At 39.1% G+C, this 25,499-nt stretch overlaps 1 protein-coding gene across 1 annotated transcript in view; it reads right to left on the reverse strand.

Moving 5' to 3' along the window:
- Nucleotides 1-16,252, reverse strand: part of RNASET2 (ribonuclease T2) — a 35,331-nt gene extending 19,079 nt beyond the window's left edge. The window contains exons 1-3 of the mRNA XM_084624142.1: nucleotides 16,151-16,252; nucleotides 8,243-8,367; nucleotides 5,565-5,631 (exon numbers count right to left, since the gene is read on the reverse strand). Of these exons, the coding sequence (XP_084480268.1) occupies nucleotides 5,565-5,631; nucleotides 8,243-8,343 (168 nt within the window). The 5' untranslated portion in view covers nucleotides 8,344-8,367; nucleotides 16,151-16,252. The remainder of the gene's footprint in view (nucleotides 1-5,564; nucleotides 5,632-8,242; nucleotides 8,368-16,150) is intronic.
- Nucleotides 16,253-25,499: the final 9,247 nt, after the last annotated feature.

The following is a 25,499-nucleotide window of genomic DNA, read 5'->3' on the forward strand; positions in this document are numbered from 1 at the left end:
ATTTACAATATAAACGGATTGTTTATGGGGACCGTATGGGAAAAGAGCTGTCTTGCTTCAGAATGCGTACCAGACTCTCATGAATATGTAGCACAGGCCACTTGCAAGCAAACATTTGCTGGAAATACTCACAAATGTGTAGAACTATAACACAATTGCTCTGAGGTAACCTGGTTTTAGAACAAGCTCCTTCAGAAGAATACAATATGTTAGTGCTCGGGGTAAAATGTATCTATAGTGGGACACGTCTCTTGGGTAATACTAGTACAAACATGAGACTATCCAGTTCGGAGAAGGAACATATTGTAAAGGCAACTGTACAGTTAAATAATTTTGGAAATATGAAAGGCATAACTGACAAAATTGCAGGCCATCAAGCCAACTCATTTTTAGAAACAGCAACGTTTGCACATGACTAACAGAGGAACAAAGGAACAACTTTATTTGGTGTCCATAAGCAAGGACTTTTTGGTCTAATGACAGATCAAAACAGCAGTGGTTCACCATAATCTCTTTGATTGCTGAACTCTATTTTATTTGATGTGTCTCTTTTCCCTTGTAACCTTTAATATTCAGTCACAACTAAAACCCTGTAGCTAGGAACGTCTTTGGTCACATCAGTATTATTGAAAACTGGTTTCATTCTTAAATGAAATGTGTGATGCTGGCAGGCCAGGCGCCAGCTCATGCTAAGGTCCCCGTGTCTCAAGTTAACACTGATAAATACATAGCTGGAATCTGTCTGGCTTACTTGGGGGTTAAAATTGATAGAATAATTGGGACACAAATACATAGAAGAAAGTGAAATTGTTCGAATGACAAGCAAAAGTGTTTAAATTATTGAATGCTTGGGAGTTGCTGCATGCATTAATCTTATTTGTAATATCTGTGTTCCAAACTGTAATGTAATACTATGAGCAGTTGTATTGTGAGCCTCTGTGACTGCATACAGGAGAGGGACATTAATTAATGCAAAGAGATGCTCTTCTACAGAAATTGTTACATCCCTCCTGAAAGAGGAGACCTATTGATACCAGGTGAGCTAGGGTTGGATCTTACAACTGGAAACTCCCTCCATCTGGAGTGAGAAAGAGTCAACAACAGTCAACAGGACTAAAGATACTCCTTGTTGTTCTGCTCTCCTCCTCATGAAGATCAGTCATGCAAGTGGACTCCTCCCACCAGCTGAGAGTACATGACAGGAGGGGGATAAAACCCCCAAACTAAAAGAATTAAGGATCTCTATGCTGCTTGGACTCCGCGGGGCAAGGTGTTTCTAGGTCTAGGCAAGAGATTCCCCAGATGCTTAGCCCGGGTTAGCCCTGAAGGACAAACAGAGCTTGCTGATTATAGACGTCTATATTACCTTTTGAAACCTAGGACTAACTCATTTGTGTGTCTGGATAGGTCTACACTGCAATTAAAAACCTACCACAATTAATTAATTAACACCACAATTAAACAGCCACTTAGCCTGAGTCAGCACTGTTTAACTGTGGTGTTAATTAATTAATTAATTGTGGTGGGAGGGTCCCAGAGCCCGGGCTCCAGCCCAAGCCCAAACATCTGCACCACAATTAAACAGCCCCACGAGCCTGAGTCAGCTGGCATGAACCAGCCATGAGTGTATAATTGCAATGTAGACAGAGCCTATATTTGCTTGCTTTATCCTCGTAAATAACTCTCTAGTTTCCTTTGCCTATTTAATAGGACTTCATATTAGTTTACAAGTGTTGTCTCTGGTGTGAGATCTAAAGCACAATTGACCTGGGGTAAGTGACTGGTCCATTGGGATTAGGAGTAACCTGATTATTCCTGTGATTCTCAGTGTAAGGGACCATCTATCACAGAGATAGACTCACCTGGGTGGCAAGACAGATGGAGTACCCAAGGGGACTGTCCATGACTCCATGTTAAGGCTGTAAAAGTATCTGAGGAGTTTGCACTTGGTGCAGTTAGTTGGTAAAATTTATGTTTAAAACTCACAGCCAATTAGGGGTTTGTGCCCTGGTTTTTAGTGGTCTGCCCTGGAGTTGGTGTTCGTGGTCTTGCAGCACCACTGTGTCACCAATGTATTCTGTTGAACAGTCCTCCCTGTTTCCTTTCTCCTAGGTGGCTCTCTCATTTGTTCAGTTGCTATGTGTGATGCAAAACAGATTTAGGCAGAGCTGAGAATCTGGCCTTTATCTTCCTTCCTGTTCTCCCCTTGCTCACCGAGACAGAGACTGAATGACCAAACTTTTACAACAGATTCCCCCTCTCCACAGGCCTCCATATTCCCAATGGACGGCAAGGCAGCTACTGCTACTGTGTGCGAGAATAAGTATCTTCAGAACAGGCAGCACTTAAAACAGACCCTAATCAACTCCAAGAAAGACAGGCACAGTCATTAAAGCTTCCCTCCGCCAGTTCCTTAACCCATGTTCTCCAGCGGGGAGGGTGGGACGGACACAACTTTTCCTATTCAACTGTTCCCGTTCCCATCTAACAGGGTTCACAATCCCTTAGGATTGAACAGTCCAAGTCTTACCCTCCCCAAAGGTCTCTAACTCCTACAGAATCATAAAGTAGCTCACCACCACTGAAGCCATGATGACGAGTCAAGTGTAACAGCACACCCCTCCTTTAAAGAGTTCTCTAGCATGGCTTTGCACGGCTTTTAAGTAGTTTATAACATTACCTCTGCATTAGAAATAGCAGTCGTCAAGTGTCACAAGTGACTCAAAGGCTAAGTAATAGGAAGTTGACATTAGAAAAAAATTCACTGCACAACGTACTACTTTTATGGGAGGTTGATAAACCATTGGAACAATTTATTAAGGGAAGCGGTAAATTCATCACCACTCAGAGTCATTAAATTGAGATTGGATGCCTTTCTAAAAGAGATGGCCTCAGTTCACCCACAAGTTACTGGGCTCAATAATGTTCACTTATGGAGCAGGAAGAACAATTTTCTCCACTGTAGGAATCACTAGATGAAATTCTAAAGCCTGTGTTATGCAGGAGGTAAGACTAGATGACCCTAATGGTTCCTTCTGGCCTTACTCTATTAACAGAAAACCTAAACATACAATGTCCAATCTAACCAAATCAGAGAAAAGACTTACTCAAAAGTTACCATACACAATAAAGTAATAGCTTAAAATGTATAAACATCTAAGGTGTGTATGCTCTCTATTTCTAGCATGAACACTCTACTCAAGGGATTTCAAAGTGATCATGAAGCAGATTTCATTTTAAATTTACTAAAGAAAGAGTTACAGTTTTCTGAATATCTTTTCCGTACACACAAACAACCATAGCCGGTAGGAATAAAGACGAACATCATCTGCACACCAAGCAAGAGTTTAACCTCCTGGAGACAGCTTTGCATATAAGCAAAGCGGCTGACTGACTGACAGACACACCCACCCACTCCACCCCGTCACGAAATATAACCTAATAATAATAAGCATTTGCATAGAGTATTTTATCATCAAAGCACTTTACAAACATGAATGATGGAATCTGTGTTGTAATCTCCTGTATCCATTTTTTTTAAAGTCATTAGAGTAGTTTATTAATCATTTTGAAAAAAGAAGGCACAATGCTAGTGATATTTTCCTCCTGAAATATGGAAATCATTTGAAAGACACTTAAGAAACAGATTGTTTTGCAGCTTAAAAGACTATATTTTTTTAAACCAACTACAGCTGCATTCTGGAACCCTGCTTCCATATATTATATGATATTAACAGGAATCTGTAAGTTTTGAAAGCATAGGAGGTGGAACTGAAGTTAAGATTTCTGTAAGCACTCAAGGCTGTAAAACGGTGCAAAATGTCACCTAACGATTATATTCTTTCAGAGTTACTCTAGTCCATTAGATACATTTGTATCCATCTTGATTCCTCTCCCCACATGAGACACTGTAAGGATTACTGTTAAGAGAGCCTGCCTTTTTGGTAGCTTGCCAAGTCTTCAGTTATCCTGCTTGCAGCTTGTCCATTTTAGCTCACAAAATTATATAACATTTCAGCCAACATCAGAGTTCTAGAATTAAAAGCAGCAGCCAGGCTGGATGCATAGTAGTACAATATTTTACTTTGACAGTCTGCATGTCTCATTCATTTAACCACAGATTTGCAAGGCCCTTGATTTTGGGTTGCCTGTTTGCATGCTTGACTTGTCACCAGATTTTCAGAAGTGCACACCAGCAGAAGTCCAACTGAAGTAACTGTGAACTGTGTGCACCCAATAGCACTGAAAATCAGACCTAATACACCTCAAATTGCACACCCGAAATCAGCTATCATGTTTGAAAAATTGGGTGTTAAGTTCTCCACTATCATTGCCTCCCAATTTAGAATAATGTAGAGCACAAATCCTGCTTCCTTCAGAAGAGTTTAACACTGTATATGCTTTACTGTTGCTGCTTTTCTCCCTAATTTGATTCCTGAAACAGGATTGACAAGCCTAAAAAGCTGCCCTTAAACAAGAGAGCGTGCCCCTGAATGCTACAGTTAGAGGTTTAAACGTGTCTCTCTCAGAATTGCAGTTCCAGATGTGTAGCAGCAACACTTGCCCTAGCTGAGGCTTCTCTTTATTAATCACAGGATGATATGGCCCTGCCTCAGCCAATCTGATTAAGAACCCCCAAAAATGTACACTTAAATTTGAAGTCAACAACAAAAAAGCAGATCTCTGTTGTGTGTTCTACCTCGCTAAAAAAAACCACACCACTTATCAGAATTTAATGTCATTGGAACTGAAGGGAAGTACATTTATTTGCTAAGTACTTTACAAACATAACTGGAAACTCTGCTCTAGGATTCCTGCTAGGACACATCAGTGATAGATATTGAATTTTTCAGTTTAATCCATATTTAATGGCAGCACTAAAACAATAGAGCCAATATTGTGAAGCTTAATCAAACTGGTAGACAGGTATTCTTATGAATAGTTCATTGACTTCAGTGAAACCACTCATGTGAGTAACTGCCCACTAAACTGAGCTAGGGTCACATAGCCGTATGAGCCTAAGATTGTAAGGAGACATTGCTCATTGTATGTTTTACTATTCAGGCTTATTTGCTACCTCTTAGGGTTAGAGACTGTTATAGATATGGCACCAGCCACTTGTTCTTTACTGTTGCTCTCGAGCCACTGACAGATGTGACAAACAGATATTAACCAATACTCAGAGAAGTGAGAGTACCAAAATGTAAAAAGAAAAGGAGTACTTGTGGCACCTTAGAGACTAACACATTTATTTGAGCATAAGCTTTCGTGAGCTACAGCTCACTTCATCGGGTGCATGCAGTTTTTTCCACTGAATGCATCCGATGAAGTGAGCTGTAGCTCACGAAAGCTTATGCTCAAATAAATGTGTTAGTCTCTAAGGTGCCACATGTCCTCCTGTTCTTTTTGCGGATACAGACTAACACGGCTGCTACTCTGAAACCTACCAAAATGTAAGTAGGTTTAAATATTTCAGGGATTTTGCTATAATACTAGGTTCATCTTATTTTCAGCTATATACAGCATGATATATTTTAAAAAAACAAAAACAAAACAAAGCTCACCTTGCATACGGTCACGGGCCAGTGATGAACAAGGAATAGCTTTTTCCAAGTGCGAGGATGGTGCTCACTGGAGAAGAAGAGATGAGACATTTATTTTCCTCATGCATTTCAAAAAGCAAAACTCCTCCAACTAATGACACATTGCTAAGTAGTGTAACACACATTGATTTTAATCAACTATTATTTATTCTTTCTATTGCAGCTGTACCTAACGATCCCAAACAAGAAGTAGGGACTTGCTGTAATAGGCAGTGCACAAAGAAATAGTGGGTTTTGATTGTTATTAATATATTACTTATTGCTAAACAAATTCCACTGATGGCAGCTCATCTCCCTATAGATTTTCTATTTAATACACAGAGAATGAGAATAATTTTATTAGATTTAGAAGAGCACTTGGACTTTTTCTTATGGCAATAAAAACACATTTAGAGGGTGCCAGGAATCTCTTAATTTTTCTTCATGGCTGTGTTATTTGAAAAGGATGTGGACAGCATTCTTGAAACTGTAACTGTTCTTCTAAAACAATCACTATGATCACGCAGGAGTTGTGAAAATGACTGACTGTAAGAGCAATGCACTTACACAACAGATTCACATTGAGGAGTAAAGCCAGGGCTTGAGGCAGTGAAAGCAAAACTCCTAGGTTAACAATTTGGGGTGGGAGTGGGATAGGAAAAGAGTGGAGTACGGAGACTGGATAGCTGCAGATGCTTTGAGAAACAGGGGGCGAAAATAATGCAGAAAAAGGGATGTCATGTATAACAGTAGTTGTTAAATAAAGTATATATTAAAACCTTACAAAACCTCCATTTGCTCAAGCCAACAGAATGACCTGCAGAACGGACAGAGTAAATGGCTGTTAACCTCTTGTGAACAGCCAATTTGTCATATGCTCTTTGTTAGAACAAATGTGAAAGAGAAAAAGGAAATAGAGCAATTATTTGAGAAAGTAAATTTTCCCCAAGCAAGGAGAAGCAGAAAAATATATTTATGGTTTTGTCATGAAGTTATCCCAAATTCTGAATCTGTCCATCCGTGGTTTTGCACTATTAAGAGAGAAAATGTAGCCAACTAAACAGATAGATTTATGTGTGGTTTTTAATTCATTATACTCAACTGCTATGGAACAAATCAGGCGTAGCCACAATAATAAACATCAACATTTTCCTACTGAGATCACTAACTGGCCCTATATTACACAGTTATTGTTGGATCTTCTAATATTTTGCAACAGTTGAAAGATGTCCTTGTGCTATGTGAGTCCTAAAGTTGTTAACCTCGGAGATTTGCTTCACTGCCTTAAGCCCTGGCGTTATTCCTCAATGTGAATCTGTTGTGTAAGTGCATTGCCCTTACAGTCATGTCATTTTCACAACTCCTGTGTGATCATAGTGATTGTTTTAGAAGAACACACTCACCAAAACTCTCTTTTTCTGGACTTAAAATTGAAAACGTTCCACTACTATACTAATTATTCCAAAACTAAACATTACCCCCTATACACATACACACACACACACACACACACTCAAAAACTTTATTAACTTAGGGCTAGATCCACAAAGGGGCTCAGGTGCTTAAAACAACCCTCCCCCGCCCCCGGCCGCCTAACCCTGTAGGTAACGGAACTCACTTGGAACCTACACGGTTCCCATTCTGGAGAACTATCAACCTACTTCTCAGAGAAAATGTCACAAATTTGAATCTCTCCCCCAGAATATCAGAAACCATACAATGGATTTAGGCTTGATAACACAATACTTTCCCTCTCTGAATGTGACCTATTCACATAACAGATAATTCTACAAAAATTGCAGAAAAACTGAGCCATCACCTGCCACTTGGAACTATGCATCTTTTAGGCCTGGCCTGCACTAGGAATGGATATTGGTAAGCTAAGTATCTCAAGGGTGTGAAAAATTCACAATTGAGAAATGTAGCTTTACTGACCTATTTCCTGGTGTAGCCAGGACTAGGTCAACGGAAGAATTCTTCCGTGGAACCAGCTACCATCTCTCGGGGAGGTGGATTACCTAGGCTGATGGGAGAATCTCTCCCGTCAGTGTAGGTAGTGTCTTCACTGAAGTGCTACAATGGTGTACCTGCGTTGCTGTAGCATTTTAAAATGTAAATATACGCTTAGCTAGTGAGTCAAAAGCACCTTGGACCTTTACTAACTGAAATGATGACATCTACCACCACCTCTAACACAGCAAAAAAATGGGTCTCTCTCAGGCCTAACAAACATTTTCATTACACACTTCACTTTGTCACAGTGGCCATGCTTAAAAACTTGTCAGTTTCATTAGCTAAATTAACACAAAATTGAGCAGGTTTTCCATTTATTATTTATAGGCACTGCCTAAAACAAATACTAGATTGAAATTAATTATGAAGCAAAACTGTAATGTTTTTAAGTGCAACAAGTTTCCTCCCTTCTTCTTTCTGCCATATTAATAAATGTAAACCTCAATTTTTCTTAGGCATAAAAAAGCAGCTTCACTCATACAGTATCATTATGCAGACGGAGACAAAAATATAGTGCATCAAAAATAGCACAAGATGAAACAAAAATTTCACATTGATAAAAGCCCAATCATATTCCAGAAGTTTAAGTTCTGCTTAAACAAACAAACTTGGTAAGATATTAGAAACTTTTCCAACTGATAACTTACCTTTCCAGGAATTTATAGGAAGTACACCCAGAATAAAAAGCCAGACAAAAAGAACCCAGAATCAAATAATGTGCTGTAGCCGGCTTCATTTTATTTACCATATATCTATAAAGAGAAAAAGAAACCTGTAAAAATTACCAGTCAGATGTTTAGTCAGAAATAAAAACTTAACCAACTTGCAGACACTACAGAAACAACAGAAATTATCAATGCTATGTGAAATTTAAAACAGAACTTATTTTAACACATGAATATACAGTATCTTTTGAAAGTTGTACATGATTTTTTGTTTAAAGTATGAAATTTCATATTTCCACTCGAATCCGGGCTGAAACCACTGGCTTATCTCTTACTTGCACAGCACATTATACCATTGGAAAGCTGGCCCCTGAGATATATTGAGAGCTGAACCATAGTATTTATATGTAAATAAGCTTTATGTTGCATAAATTTACATTACTGTTGAGTTCAAATGCACAAAGTGATTAATTTAGGAAACTCAAATTTAACACTAATATTCTATTTGGCCCATCCAAGCTGAACCTTCATGAAAACTCATTGGGACTAAAGTTTCATTTATTTTCTATGGGTGAAATTCCCACCTATGCAGAAGGCCTATGTTCTACTTAATAATAGTTACAGTTCAGCCCTCACAATAAGATTTAAGTGGTATTGAAGTGGTTTATAATGTTTGTGCTGGCCCTTTGCACAGGGTGGAGTTTTACCTTGAGTGCTTATTAAGGGGATACCATCCAGTTAGAACTCACATCTATCTGAAAGTGAGATTGTAAAAAGTAACACCCAAGATAACTAGAACTTAAAGAGTTCCACACACAATTCAAATAAGATCAAAGGCATAGGGAGGGCCTGATTTTTAAAGCAGACTTTCTCTTTTGCATCCACAATGCATTGCCAGGAAAAAATTTGAATGAATTACAGGTACAAAGTTGTGGGAACAATTAATTGCAAGTGGAAAAGTGTGCTTGCCAAAATGGAAAAGTAGTTTGAAAATCTGGTCCTGAAAGTTTGGAGCTAGAGAACAGAGAGATATTTCATGATTTCTTGGAAAAGAGTGTGATCCTACTGCTAATCAATTTTTTTTTTTCCAGATTTCAACTTTTCTACAAGTTTTCAATCAAAATTTTGAATTGAAAAAATAAGATAATTTTGATGTCGTTTGCCCACCATTTCCCCATCAGCACTGTAACACGTTGTGCTGGTGACAGACTCAAATTTCATTTCCTAGTTACAGTCATCTGACTTAAGCTTTGTTTCACTGATCTAATATCATGTCACCTGACAGAGGCCAATCTGCAACTCCAGTGGTTACAGCATCTTCCCACACAACCAAATTCCTGATCAGCAAAATCTGTTCTGTTTTGGGGAAACTGCTTGTGTCAACTGCAGATCAACCCAGTGAGAGCAAAAAAAGGTGATTCAAGAGAAATGAGCCTCGCTGGAGATGAGAAGTGTCAGAACCATTACAAAAAGAAATTGGGGGCAAAACATAATGACCTAATTACTTCCATGAACCTCCCTATTATCAAATTCCTATTACACATATCGGTAAAGTGCAAGGTGGTTTGAACAACGAAACTGCAGTTTTCTAGACAAAGTTGCAAGAAGCCATAAAGATGACGCCTCTTTCTCTCCCTGGATGAGCAGAAAGGACATAACTCATATCCTGGGTGGAAATTTCAAGTCTTTGCCAAAAAGAGAACCAGGCACCATTGCCCAGCAGAAGGGGGGGGGGGAGTGGAGATGCTGTTGTGTTCAATCTGCTGGTCTGCTTCCCAAAAGCCAAAACACCTGGCTGAGAGAGACTGTAAGCTGGACTGTCACTGGCTAGCTAGAGTGCCCCCTTGCTTTGTATTAGCTAAAATCCTGTCTATCCTGAGCATTCTATTAACTCTTGTCTTTTAAAGTCCTATCCTAGGAAGACCACTGTGAAGCTGGAAAAAGAATAAGACAATAGCTATCATAATCCCTACAGTGAATCACCTGAATTAACTTTATCAGTCCAGAGAAAGACAACTGAGAAGCTGAGCTAGAGAACTGAGCTTCACCGCAGTTCTAACTGAAAACCAGCAAAATTACTTTTATAAAAACACAATGTGTTGTTTACCCAACGATGACTTGGTTATGGCTAGACTACGTGCTTCTCAGAAAGCATAAACCTGAGTTAAAACCCTCTGAATGACTAAAATGTATAACGTGCACTTGTATTTCACGAACATGTTTAGTTTAGTTATACTGAATCACTAACTCAATAGAAAGCTTTGATGCTGGAGAAACTCATTACACTAACTAAGCTTCATACTATTTAGAACAGGAAACTATGCTTCCCTAAAGCAAAAATTAGCTGTGCAAAACCCAGAGTGTTTCTGAGAGCTCAGTCTAAAAGTCATACAGATTTTGTGATCAAGAGAATTGACAGCTTCTTAAGAGGAAAAAGCTTTGAATTGGCTTGCAAGCTGAAGATTTTACCACTATTTCAGCTGTTGTTTAAACTAAGGCAAGAGCTTTCCGTGTTGGTGAAATTCCAGAGAAATTACAAAAGCTTCCAGATAATTACCTGCATATTATATTTGATATTTAATATTTAATAATTTGATAATCTTGTGTGTGTGTGTTTGTGGTAAAGCTTGTCTATGAGTGTCACCTGGATAAAACAATTATTTGGTAATTAAGAAGCTTCTCTAAATTTTTTTTAAGTTCCACTTAGAATTGTTTAGCTGAAATGACATCAATAGTCCCTTAAGGATCTATATTTATCTGCCAATGGAGTTATCTCAAATCAAGCTTAAAGAACCATAGTTTCACATTGATACCAAAAATCACCTGCCCAGACTAGTGTAAAACTAGGGAAGTCTGCCTTTGAAACAAGATTACGTTAAAACTGTGAATTAATTGATCTGCTTTATTATCTCATGAAAAGCATAACGTTCCATGTTGAGTTCAATTTTGATGTTGTAAACACTATCATTTAACCACATTTAGTTTGCTGTGATTTCTTATTTGCTTTAAAAGAGAGGTTGGCTTATAAAACTCAAATTTATAATAATTCTCCAGTTTGTACTTCAGTTAAGGAACACAGATCCAAAGAATGCTGAGAAACCGAGTAGCGATAACTGCTTAAATTATTTAATTAACTGGTGTGTGTGTTATAACTTCTCACAACATACTATACATGGAAATGAACTCCTGCAATGATGGCCAAAGGGGAAAACTATGGCAGTCAGCCTTACATATGAATGTGCAAAAATGGACACTGAGCTTCAGGTGAAAAGAAAAGGAGTACCTGTGGCACCCTAGAGACTAACAAATTTATTTGAGCATAAGCTTTCGTGAGCTACAGCTCACTTTATCGGATGCATTCAGTGGAAAATACAGTGGGGAGATTTATATACACAGAGAACATGAAACAATGGGCGTTATACACACTGTAAGGAGAATGATCACTTAAGATGAGCTAATACCAGCAGGAGAGCAGGGTGGGGGGGAGGGAAGAAAACCTTTTGTAGTGATAATCAAGGTGGGCCATTTCCAGCAGTTGACAAGAACGTCTGAGGAACAGTGTGGGGGGGGGGGGCAGGCATGAAATAAACATGGGGAAATAGTTGTACTTTGTGTAATGACCCATCCACTCCCAGTCGCTATTCAAGCCTAAGTTAATTGTATCCAGTTTGCAAATTAATTCCAATTCAGCAGTCTCTCGTTGGAGTCTGTTTTTGAAAGAATAAATGGACACAAATCAGATGTCAAGAATTATAACATTCATAAACCACTCGGAGAACACTTCAATCTCTCTGGTCACTCGATTACAGACCTAAAAGTCGCATTAAAACAACAAAAAGACTTCAAAAACAGACTCCAAAGAGAGACTGCTGAATTGGACTTAATTTGCAAACTGGATACAATTAACTTAGGCTTGAATAGAGACTGGGAGTGGATGGGTCATTACACAAAGTAAAACTATTTCCCCATGTTTATTTCATGCCCCCCCCCCCCCCGCGTTCCTCAGACGTTCTTGTCAACTGCTGGAAATGGCCCACCTTGATTATCACTACAAAAGGTTTTCTTCCCCCCCCCCCCCCCTGCTGGTAGTATTAGCTCATCTTAAGTGATCACTCTCTTTACAGTGTGTATGATAACACCCATTGTTTCATGTTCTCTGTGTATATAAATCTCCCCACTGTATTTTCCACTGCATGCATTCGATGAAGTGAGCTGTAGCTCACGAAAGCTCATGCTCAAATAAATTGGTTAGTCTCTAAGGTGCCACAAGTCCTCCTTTTCTTTTTGCAGATACAGACTAACACGGCTGCTACTCTGAAACCTAAGCTTCAGGTGCTATCTCAAGCAAGACAGCACATACTTCCTCCCATGCAAAGCAGTAGGGGGCCTCATCCAAAAACCTGATCAACATACATTAAATTCTGATATAACAATGCTTTTTAGCTTCAGCAACATTAAGTCTCAACAACAGCAGAGCAAACAACCCTTTCCAAGTCTGAATAATACTTAAATAACTAGAAAAAAAATTATACAACAGATCATTACAATGGGCTAGACGGCTGCTAGTGAGCAGGTTTTATTTAGGCCCCTGGAAGCAAACTGTACCACAGTAAAACACAGAAAAGGCAGACAGACTATCACCCCATACAGACTGCGTGAAATGGAGGAAGGGTGGTTTTATAGTTAGGGCATAAGGCAGTCAATGAGGCAATCTACATTCTGTTCCCATCTGTACCATACACTTCCAGTGGGACCTTGGGTTGGTCTGTGCCTCCATTTCCTCAGCTAGGGATTAATACTACACACCTCCAGGAGTGTTGCAAGGTTTAATTCACTGTTATTTGTGAGGTGTTCATACCATGGGGACAATGTATAAATATCTTATTAAATAACACTGAAATTGCAAAGTACACAGCACTATGGAGACACAAACAGGTATGACTGTGTATGTAATGTGACAAAAGGGAGATATAAAATATATTTCGATTTCTACTCCCCTGTCTAATTTACCAAGGAGTTGTTGAAAGATATTCCTTCAAACTACCACACATAACACTTTTCATCAAAAAGAGAGGAAGAAAAGAATTATGCAGCACTTCTGGTAGACAGCATATTACACTGGGGCTCTCTAACCTTGCCCTGCCCTCTGATTTGTTCTCAGGGGGGAGTATAAGGTGTAGGTTTTGACCTACAGAAGTACTTTATGGAGTCCTAGTTACCTGCCACCCCAGTCCTGCAAAACTACGCATGGTAAACCTAACTTTATGCATGTGAATTATCCTACTGAAGTCAGTGGGGCAACTCACATGTGTAAAGTTAAGCCCATGTATGACTGCAGGATCCAGTTCAGAGAGATTACTTTCTCTGCAGTGATTTCAATCATCACACTACAATTGCATATGAGTTCCTGTTTCAAACAGGTAGAAACTTGGGGTGAGATAGTCTCAATGTAAGGGTCCTTAGTAGGGCTGTCAAGTGATTTAAAAAAAATTGTAATTAATCGTGATTAAAAAAATTGAATGATTATCACAGTGTTAAACAATAACAGAATACCAATTATTTAAATACTTTTGGATGTTTTCTACATTTTCAAATATATTGATTTCCATTACAAACACAGAATACAAAATATACAGTACTCACTTTATATTTTTTTATTATAAGTATTTGCACCGTAAAAAAAAAACAAAAGAAATTGTATTTTTCAGTTCACCTAATACAAGTACTGTAGTGCAATCTCTTTATCATGAAAGTTGAATGCACAAATTTAGAATTATGTAAAAAAACTGCATTAAAAATAAAAATAAAACTTTAGAGCCTGCAAGTCCACTCAGTCCTACTTCTTGTTCAGCCAATCACTCAGACAAACAAGTTTGTTAACATTTGCAGGAGATAATGCTGCCTGCTTCTTGTTTACAATGTCACCTGAAAGTGAGAACAGATATTCTAATTGCACTGTTGGAGCCAGCATCGCAAGGTATTTATATGCCAGATGTGCTAAAGATTCATATATCCCTTCATGCTTCAACTACCATTCCCAGGGACATGTATCCATGCTGATGACGGGTTCTGTTAGATAACAATCCAAAGCAGAGCAGACCAATGCACGTTCATTTTCATTATCTGAGTCAGATGCCACCAGGAGAAGGTTGATTTTCTTTTTTGGTGGTTCGGGTTCTGCAGTTTCCGCATCACAGTGTTGCTCTTTTAAGACTTCTGAAAGCATTGCTCCACACCTCGTCTCTCTCAAATTTTGGAAGGCACTTCAGATTCTTAAACCTTGGCTCAAGTTCTGAAACTATCTTAGAAATATCACATTGGTACCTTCTTTGCATTTTGTAAAATCTGCAGTGAAAGTGTTCTTAAAATGAACAACATGCTGGGTCATCATCCGAGACTCCTATAATAGGAAATATATGGCAGAATGCGGGTAAAACAGAGCAGGGGACATACAATTCTACCCCAAGAAGTTCAGTCACAAATTTAATTAACGCATAATTCTTTTAACTAGCATCATCAGCATGGAAGCATGTCCTCTGGAACGGTGGCCGAAGTATGAAGGGGCATAAGAATGGTTAGCATATCTGGCATGTAAATCCCTTGCAATGACAACTACAAAAGTGCCATGCAAATGCCTGTTCTCACTTTCTGGTGACATTGTAAATAAGAAAAGAGCAGCATTATCTCCTGTAAATGTAAACAAACTTGTTTGTCTGAGTGATTGGCTGAACAAGAAGTAGGACTGAGTGGACTTTTAGGCTCTGAAGTTTTACGTTGTTTTGTTTTTGACTGAAGTTATGTAACAAAAAAAAAATCTACATTTGTAAATTACACTTTCACAACAAAGAGATTGCACTACAGTACTTGTTTGAGGTGAACTGAAAAATACTATTTGTTTTGTTTATCATGTTTACAGTGCAAATATTTGTAATAAAAAATACACATTTTGATTTCAATTACAACACAGAATACAATATATATGAAAATATAGAAAAACATCCAAAATATTTAAAACATTTCAATTGGTATTCCACTGTTTAACAGCGTGATTAAAACTGTGATTAATTTTTTTAATCTCAATTAATATTATGAGTTAACTGCAATTAATCGAGAGCCCTAGTCCTTAGCTCTGGAATTGACTCCCCCACTTCACACACACACCAAGTCTGGATCTGTTGACCTTCAGGGACACTTAATTAATTTGCAAGAGTATCCAGAGAGTGTTGTCTTGCTCTGTACTAGTTGCTATGATGACACTCAGGAGAACAGGTTTCAGAGTAACAGCCGTGTTAGTCTGTATTCGCAATAAGAAAAGGAGGACTTGTGGCACTTTAGAGACACAATCCCCGACCCCCTTTGCAGGTTTTATTAACTAACTAAATTTATAACCAGAGATCACATCTGTTCTTCAAGGGTTCCTCTGAGGGGAAGGATTGAATGGGGGGACTCTTTGGCTAGATTAAGAATTAGGAGTTTTGTTTTTTTTTTGGTCGTTGGCCCATTAGCCATATTTTTGTGTGTGTTAAATTTTGGCGGGGCACGTTGAAAGCTGCATAATCCCAGGAGAAAGGAAAGGGATGGGACATTTTGCATCGTGCTGCAACTTGCTACCAAGTCAGAGAGGGGCAACACTGGCAAATGGATTAGAGCCCAGGCAACAAACCAGGCAGCTTGCTCAGTACACTGCAGCCAGCTGTGACAGGCACCCGGGCGAGCAGCTGAGCGTGGCTAGCCACACCAAGAAAGCTTTTGATTTTGGGAGCGCCGGGGTGAGACTGGCGGGAGCTGCGCAGCTCCCAGGAACAGCAGGCACCAGGCATCCAGCCTCAGCGCCCGCCCGCCCGCCCGCCACAGCGGAGAGGCGCGAACCCAGCCACGCGCAGCCCTTACCTGGCCCTTTGCGAACGCAGAGCCAGGGTCCCGCTCAGGCAGCAGCCGCCTCGCTTCAGCGCAAGAGGCCACTTCCGTCAACAACCCCGCGCAGAGCCGGCATTAAACCCCGCCCCCTGCGCTGCCCTTCCGCCCTTGCAGCCTGGGCGGGTGAGCCGCGGACGCGCGAGGCACCATTGGGAGCAGTGGGGTCCCGTGGGGGCGGGGGCTACCTCTTGGGAGCGTTAAGCAACGTGTTAGAAAGAGGCCGGGGTCCTCAAAGGGAGTTAGGCACCCAGCAGCTCCCATTGACATTCAGTGGGGCTTGGAGTCGGAGAACACTTCAGTCTCTCTGGTCACTGGATTACAGACCTAAAAGTGGCAATTCGTCAACAAAAAAACTTCAAAAACAGACTCCAAGGAGAGACTGCTGAATTGGAATTAATTTGCAAACTGGATACAATTAACTTAGGCTTGAATAAAGACTGGGAGTGGATGGGTCATTACACAAAGTAAAACTATTTCCCCGTGTTTATTCCCCCCCACTGCTCCTCGGACGTTCTTGTCAACTGCTGGAAATGGCCCACCTTGATTATCACTACAAAAGGTCGTCCCCCCTCCCCTGCTCTCCTGCCAGTAATAGCTCACCTTATCTGATCACTCTCTTGTTACAGTGTGTATGGTTAACACCCATTGTTTCATGTTCTCTGTGTATATAAATTTCCCCACTGTATTTTTCACTGAATGCATCCGATGAAGTGAGCTGTAGCTCACAAAAGCTTATGCTCAAATAAACGTGTTAGTCTCTAAGGTGCCACAAGCACTCCTTTTCTTTTTAGGGGGGTTTGGGTGTCCAGATTCTTCCTTGGCAAATCTCAGCCTGCACCTTCCTGTATCTCGCAGAATTAGGTATAGTCTGCCCAGGCTAAGGCTTCACAATGTGTTTGTATTACCCTAATGCACCATTCCCCATGCACCATTCCCCAAGTTCACACACCCCACCTTTCCACTAGCACCCACCAGCTGAGGCTCACTTGTGTTGTTGGAGACACTTTCTTTGTGCACTAAGATGGCATTCTTTTCAAAAGCTCTCCTGAGAAGGATTTTGCAGTGTGGGTTAGATGGGACATTTGAAGATTGCATTCATATATCTATCTTACCTCCCTCATTCAAGATGACACAGCTTGACAGCCCTGTGCATATATATGCATATATCTGCTTGTATCCATGCACCAAACAACAGAGGGATCCAACGTGTCTGTTATAAACTAAAGCATGAAAATAAAGTGTAAAGAGGTGCAGGGAGTTGAGCACCGAAACACAGAACAAAATCCACTCCTCTTGAAACTACCTTCACAAAAGTTACTGATGACCTCTTCCTATCCAAATCTTAAGAATCTCTTCTTCAGACTCAGGCTATGATGCAAAATGACCTATTTGCCCATGTTTCCCTCTGGAGCCCCAAGGCTATCTCCATTACTCACCTCCCAACTTTTTGGGGTTCCACCATTTAGGTCAGCTGCCCTTATTGTAGCTGTGATTTCGAGGGCAGTGATTCTCAACCAGGGATCCGGGGCTTCCTGGGGGGCCGTGAGCAGGTTTCTGGGGGACCATCAAAATAAACTAGAGAGCAGGGCTGGCATTACACTCACTGAGGCCCGGGGCTGAAGCCAAAGCCTAGGCAACTTAGCTTCACGGAGTCCCCTGAGGCATGGAGCCTCAGGGCTTGCTACCCCCTAATGCCAGCACTGGCTTTTAATCTACTGGATCTGGAGAAAAAAGAGTTGTTGTGGCAGAGGCGGGCAGTGGGGTTTTTATAGCATGTTGGAAGGGGGTTCAGAAAGAAAGAGGTTGAGAACCCCTGCTCTAGGGTATATGTAACTTGCTCCTGTTTTCAGGTCTACTGCTCCCCTTTTTTAATATCCATGCATAAGACACCCCCACATACTCCATTTTTGTAATACAGCTTTGTCGTTCTTTTAGTATTTAGGGTGTTCTATATTTTAATTATTGTTTATTATTTTGACTACATATTAATAATTTGTGAAATACAATGAGCTTTTTGGTGAGGCAGTGGGGGTCCTTTAAAATCATTTTATTAACTACACACAGTACTTAAATAGCAAATAATGTGCTATGGAGTACAGTAAGCATAGTAGAGGAACAAATGAGCGCTGAGACCTGAGTTTATGTATGGTTTGAGCTGTACTTCTTTCTTCTACAGTGTCATAAGGGAAGTTGCAAAAGATCACATTCATGTTCTGAGAAACCAGCAGGAAAGAACCCAATGGAATGAACCACAAAATTTGTCACACATCACTTTGGTTAGGAGCTTTCTATCTGTTGTAATAAATCAGAAAAATATCCAACAATCAGTTATGTGTTTCCCCTTTGATACATGCAGCCTGAATACTAAGCATGATTAATTTTTATTATATGGTTATGAATACACTGGGCCAAGTTTCAAATATCCTCTGTTAATACAAGTGCAAAATTGTGGGTAGACTTATTTTCGATAAACTTGCTATTTAGGCTCTTGTTCAATGTCACATTCTCATTGTCTGGGTGAGATTTTCTGGTGATGTTACGCTCCTGTTTATGCATCTGCACCATGGGAGAGGGGAGGAGGCAAAAGTAGCTTTCTCCTCACCCTTGTATAGGAACACAGGAATTGTCATACTAGATACAAACAGAGGTCTATCTAGTTTAGTATTCTGCCCCTTCCAATGGTCAGTACAGGAAATTTCAGAGTTTAACAGTGGTAAAAACGGAAGTCTCTGGGAGCTCTGTAAATCCCACGAATGGCATCACCAAGTATCCACATAAAAAAATCACGCCACCTCCAAAGAACTGAAATCCTTGTCAACTGTCCCACAAGGACTGAATGGACATGGATAATGTCTTCAGGTCAACATTAAGGTACATTGATGAGATTCATAGATATTAAGGTCAGAAGGGACCATTATGATCATCTAGTCTGACCTCCTGCACAATGCAGGCCACAGAATCTCACCCACCCACTCCTGCGATAAACCTCTCACCTATGTCTGAGCTATTGAAGTCTTCAAATCATGGTTTAAAGACTTCAAGGAGCAGAGAATCCTCGAGCAAGTGACCCGTCCCATGCTACAGAGGAAGGCGAAAAACCTCCAGGGCCTCTTCCAATCTGCTCTGGAGGAAAATTCCTTCCTGACCCCAAATATGGCTATCAGCTGAACCCTGAGCATATGGGCAAGATTCACCAGCCAGATACCCAGGAAAGAATTCTCTGTAGTAAGTCAGATCCCACCCCATCTGACATCCCATCACAGGCCATTGGGCCTATTTACCATGAATATTTAAAGATCAATTAATTGCCAAAATCATGTTATCCCATCATACCATCTCGTCCATAATCTTATCGAGTTTAATCTTAAAGCCAGATAGGTCTTTTGCCCCCACTGCTTCCCTTGGAAGGTTATTCCAAAATGAAGTGGGTTGTACTGCATTAATGGTGGAGGTTGCAAGATTTTTCTGCTGCTGTTCATGCCAAATCTGCCATGTACATTGGCCAAACCGGACAGTCTCTACGCAAAAGAATAAATGGACACAAATCAGACACCAAGAATTATAACATTCAAAAACCAGTCGGAGAACACTTCAATCTCTCTGGTCACTCAATCACAGACCTAAAAGTGGCAATTCTTCAACAAAAAAACTTCAGAAACAAACTCCAACAAGAGACTGCTGAATTGGAATTAATTTGCAAACTGGTCACCATTACATTAGGCTTGAATAAAGACTGGGAGTGGATGTGTCATTACACAAAGTAAAACTATTTCCCCATGTTTATTTCCCCCCCCACACTGTTCCTCACAAGTTCTTGTCAACTGCTGGAAATGGCCCACCCTGATTATCACTACCAAAGGTTTTTTTTTTCCTCTCCTGCTGGTAATAGCTCACCTTACCTGATCACTCTCATTACAGTGTATATGGTAACACCCATTGTTTCATGTTCTCTGTGTATATAAAATCTCCCCACTGTATTTTCCACTGCATGCATCCGATGAAGTGAGCTGTAGCTCATGAAAGCTTATGCTCAAATAAATTTGTTAGTCTCTAAGGTGCCACAAGTACTCCTTTTCTTTTTACGGACACAGAGTAACACGGCTGTTACTCTGAAACCTGTCAGTAGATAATGGGTTTTTCTCCCCAGGGAAGCTTCAAAATGCCTGCCAAAGTACCTCTTAGGAAACCAGCTTCGTACATATTGTCTCAAATCAATAACAGCAGTTAAATCAATCACCACATCTGATGCAAATGCTGAGCTCTATAATGAGGAATAAAGACAAGTTGCACTTTATTTCTATGTGTTGCAATATATGATGTACTAAGGCAGGAAACTATACAGCTGTTAAAGACCATTAATTCAATAATGTCAACTTCTGTGGTAGAAGCCAACTTAAAAAATAAAAAGCTAAATACAAGATTGAGTTTGCTCAAGTAATCATTTCTGAAATGAAAAGTTTGTCCTTTTATTAATGGTGAGTGAGCTTACAGACAACCATATCCGAAAATCCAGGAAACCAATCTCTGATGTAAATTGGTATAACTTCAGTTTAGCATTGAAACCTTTTCATTTGCTGCCTGAAATGTAAGGTTCTTCCTAATTCAAAATTATTTATTACTACTCTAGTTTTTAAACACACTATGCTTTTCAGCGGCTCTTGAATTTAGCATGCTTTTTCTTTTCTTTAGCATGAAATGCTGTTGTACTTTGATTACTGCTTTGTTTTTCCCCTTGGACTCCCACAGCTGTATTAACAATGTGAAGGATTTTTACTCCTTTGTTTCTCTGGCTCCTGAATAAAAATTTCTTTGCACTTACATAATGTTTGTTGGGACAAATTGATCCTTGGTGTAAAACAACTGAAAGCCATGTATTTGTACAATGCAGGAATTTCTCTTGTAATTTTTAAGTGATTTACACATATTAGCTAATTAACACTAACAAAATGTTATGAAAAAAGAAAAGGAGTACTTGTGGCACCTTAGAGACTAACCAATTTATTTGAGCATAAGCTTTCGTGAGCTACAGCAGCTGTAGCTCATGAAAGCTTATGCTCAAATAAATTGGTTAGTCTGTAAGGTGTCACAAATACTCCTTTTCTTTTTGCGAATACAGACTAACACGGCTGCTACTCTGAAACCTGTCAAAATTGTATGACTTGGTGTGATATGACCCTTGTACTTTGTGATCATTATTCCAATGCAAATAGTCTACGTTGGCACATTTCCAGTTGGACACCCATGGAATGGGACTTTCTGTACCAGTTAACCAAAATCAATAAAAAGGTTTCCACTTCTGCTTGATTTTGCTTACCTCGTAGATGCCAGGCAAAATGGTAGCTAGTTATTAATTCTCAGTTATAACAGTGTATGACACTTAGGTTCACTAGGGGTCAGATTCTGCCACCCTTATTCAGCTTGAGTAGGACCTTACTCCATGAATAGCCCCATTGACTTCAACACAAGTAAGAGTGGGATAATCTGGTCCTATAAGTATAAAATGAGGTTTGTAATTACAGGGAAAGTCATCTTGTGATGACAAGAAATTAAAGAGTTTTAAACAGTAACTACATGACAAAAATATCTATGGGGAGATTATGCAAACTCTTAGGAATCTTATAGAAATATTAGTTATGAATTCATAATAAGGTGTTTTCCTTTAGAATCCATTGTCGCCTCTAACCTTTTTCATGGCATGGTAAAATGAATTTCAAAACGAAGTTTCCCCCTAGTCTGAGACATGGCTTTATTTTTATTTTTTTTTAATTATCAGGCCAAATTGAAATTCAGTGCCTGCAAATCCCCACAATCCCCACATTACAGACTTTTCAAGAAACTCAAATTATTAATTGTATAGGCTAGCCTTAGACTGCAAGCTCTTTGGGGTAGGGACTGTCTTTTTGTTCTGTGTTTCTACAGTGCCTAGCACAATTGGGTCCTAGTCCATAAGTGGGATTCCTAGGTGCTATCTAATACAAATAATAATAGTCACTTTCCCCCACTCCCTTCCATCTTTTGGCCAGAGTATCGGTCATCAGTATGACAGCAAAGTATTGAAATCCCAGCCCAAAAGTTAATGTTTATTTATGGTATGGACTAAGGTTTGAGATGCCCACTGTCTTTTGGGCTATTCCTAGACATTAATTATGTCAAGTTCTCCTAATTCTTTTTCTTTTCTTTCTTTAATGGCAAAGCAGGCTTGACTGAATAGTCTATAGCCGCCAGCTATAATTCCTAGATACTTAGGAATACTTATACTCTCTCACTCTGCCTTGTGTCCTTCAGGGGATATAACACCACATAGTACTACCCCATTTCCCTGATATTTTTACTAAACAACATAATGTAATTTTTGTTATCTTAAGACATTTCCCTTTCTTTATCAAAGCCCTTACATACCCACAAAAGGTGATCAAGTGTTTCTTTCATTTTGCAGAACACACATAGTCCATCTCTGTGTCTATTTATTTGAAAACAGTTTTTGTTTAAGCCACAATGGCCAATTTATGCTCAAAACAAAATCACTTCATTTTTTCCAGCCAGGCCCTGACATATCTCACTATCCTCAACTCAAAGGCACAATTCAAAAAACCTTCTTCCTCTTTTTTCATTAATCCAGATTCTTTACCATTCCTCTTTTACATTTTTCTGTCTAGGCTTGGAAATTTGTGTTTATTCAAGGGTATTCTTTGTCAATCTTTCCATTCCTGACAGTGTTTTTAGCTGCTCTGTCCACCATTTCATTCCCTGTTATCCCAATCTGCACTGGGATCCAAGCTAATGCTACATGTATCCCAATCTATACTAACTCTGCTATTAGAAATATAATTGTGCTGATTAAATCACTTCTATATATTGAGACGCTTTTTTAATCACCGTGAGACCTGAGACTGAATCCAAAAAAATGACTGCTGCTGCTGGGAGTACATCCCAAATCCAACGTGGTGCTAGCATTATTGCTACCAGTTAGGCAGTCATAACAGCTACAAAATCAGTCACTCTTTTAGATATATTCATTTGAAATTTTGGTATACGATATGCTGCTCCTATTCTTTCTGCTTTTTCTTTTTCAGGCCCATCTGTATGTATCTGACAAAAACTGACTCCACTTTTCATCCATATATTGGTATACTTCATTTTAAATACCTACTGTCTCTTTTTTATCCTTAAGGTTATAAAATAAATCTAAATCCATGTTTGGTTATCTGACTTTCCCATGACTAAAACTTTTGATGCCATTTAGCTTTTCTTATCTTCCAACTTCTGCATTCACACTTTAACTTGAATGGCACGTGGAGTTCTAACATTATGTACTATAGTTTGCCCATCAAATTCCCAACAATCTTCATATATTTGTTAGATACTTTCCTCAACACAATACCCATTAACTTTGGACCAGGAAGTTCAATCCAATAGTTTCATTCATAATATAACTGGCATTTCACTAGATGCTATCTGTAGCATCCATGTAATGTTGTAACAAATGCCCTGCACACACAATTTTTAGTGCCAGGGCCTGTATTAAATCTAATTTTTCAAGTTCTGGTTTTGATGTTGACCCAAAAGCTGGGAAGCCATAGTCAATAACCAGTCTGATTCAGGCTCTCTATACCATCAGTAGTGTTTTCTTATCTGCCCCACAATTATTCCCAGCAAGACTTTTAAGAAGGTTATTCCTTCCTGTATGTTTATCTTTAACATAGTCTATACGATCTTTCCAAAGTAATTTAGTATCAAATATTACCTCTGAGAATGTAAATTTTTTAACTATATATATTTGTCCTCCATACAGATACAGTTTACATTCCTTTGTAACTTTCCTTTTTGTACAGATCAGTCCTTTGATTTTGACAATGGAAAACTTGAAACTCCATGCATTTCCCCAGTCAGAGGTCTCACCTAACGTTTTAATGATTCTCTTTTCTGCCACCCCAGTATTCCTGCTCCCAACCCACAGAGCACAATCATCTGTGTGCAGAGTGACACCTACCTCAACATTTACTTGTTTTGGGATATCATTTATCATAATATTAAATAAGGTCAGGCTGATAACAATTCCCTGCAATGTACCATTTTTAATACTATATATAGTTGACATAACTTTCCCAACTCTGACCTACTTGGTCCTTTTACTCAGAAAGTCTCTAATCCATTCATATATTCTTCCCCTTATCCCTAGTGCACCTACTTTGTACAACAGTCCTTCCCTCCATAGCATGCTATATGCCTTTGCAATATTTAGAAAGTCAGTTATCATGAAACCTTTGTTAAAGTAGGAAAAAATAAAAAATATGAGTTACAATGTGACCAATGGTGCATTTTCCTCTCCTAAAACCATTCCGCACCTTGTTTTCCAAATAGGCAACCAAACTTTACATTAACCATTCTCTTCATAATTTTACTCAAACAGGACATAAGGGCAATAGGTCTATAAGCATCTACTTTTGTGGATAGTCTGGTTTTTGTACTGGAATTACTACTGTATGTTTCCACCCTCCTGGTATCGCTCCTTTTCCCCATATAATATTATATAATTCCAAGAGAATTCTCAAATTGGTTTGAGAGAGATATTTAAATATTATGTTGCATATATTATGTTTACCTGGAAATGTATTCTTGCTGCTATCAATAGCTTTCTCAAGTTCCTGCACACAAAACCATTCATTCAGTACAGTATCTTCATATTTACCCCACCTACATAATAGCTTATGATTCTGTTCAATGAATTGTCTTTTAATTTGGTGAAAAACTGCACTTCGATTTTCATCATTATTAACCCCTTGGAAAATCTGTGCTAAAACTTCTGCTTTCTCATTATCAGAACTTATTTTATCAGTCCAGATAAGACCTGTGATGTGACTATGCTTAGTTTACATTTTATTCATTCTTCTATTTTGCCTGTACATTTCTGATGTCTTGGTACCTTTATTTATCCACCCACAGTATTTCCTCTAACTCTTTTTGTTTTTGTTTTTTTAATAATTCTTTGTGCGACTGCCTTACTTCTTTTATACTTTGTTAGATCTTTACTATTCATTGTGTTTTTTGCTTTCTATAGGCTTCATTCCTTTCTATAATTGCCAGTTTGCAGTCCTCTTTCCACCATGGAAGTGAGTTTTTAGTTTTGGGGTACTTCAATATCTTAGGTATAGCTACTGTAGCTGTTACTATTAACCTCTTTTTTATGTTGCCATTGAAATTCTCTATGTCATCATATACAATGAACATTCACAAATTCAGTACACTTACTTGTGAATAGAAAAGGAGTACCTGTGGCACATTTGTTAGTCTCTAAAGTGCCACAAGTACTCCTTTTCTTTTT

The sequence above is a fragment of the Lepidochelys olivacea genome, assembly GCF_965140295.1.
Source record: "Lepidochelys olivacea isolate rLepOli2 genome assembly, chromosome: 3".
Lineage (NCBI taxonomy): Eukaryota > Metazoa > Chordata > Testudines > Cheloniidae > Lepidochelys > Lepidochelys olivacea.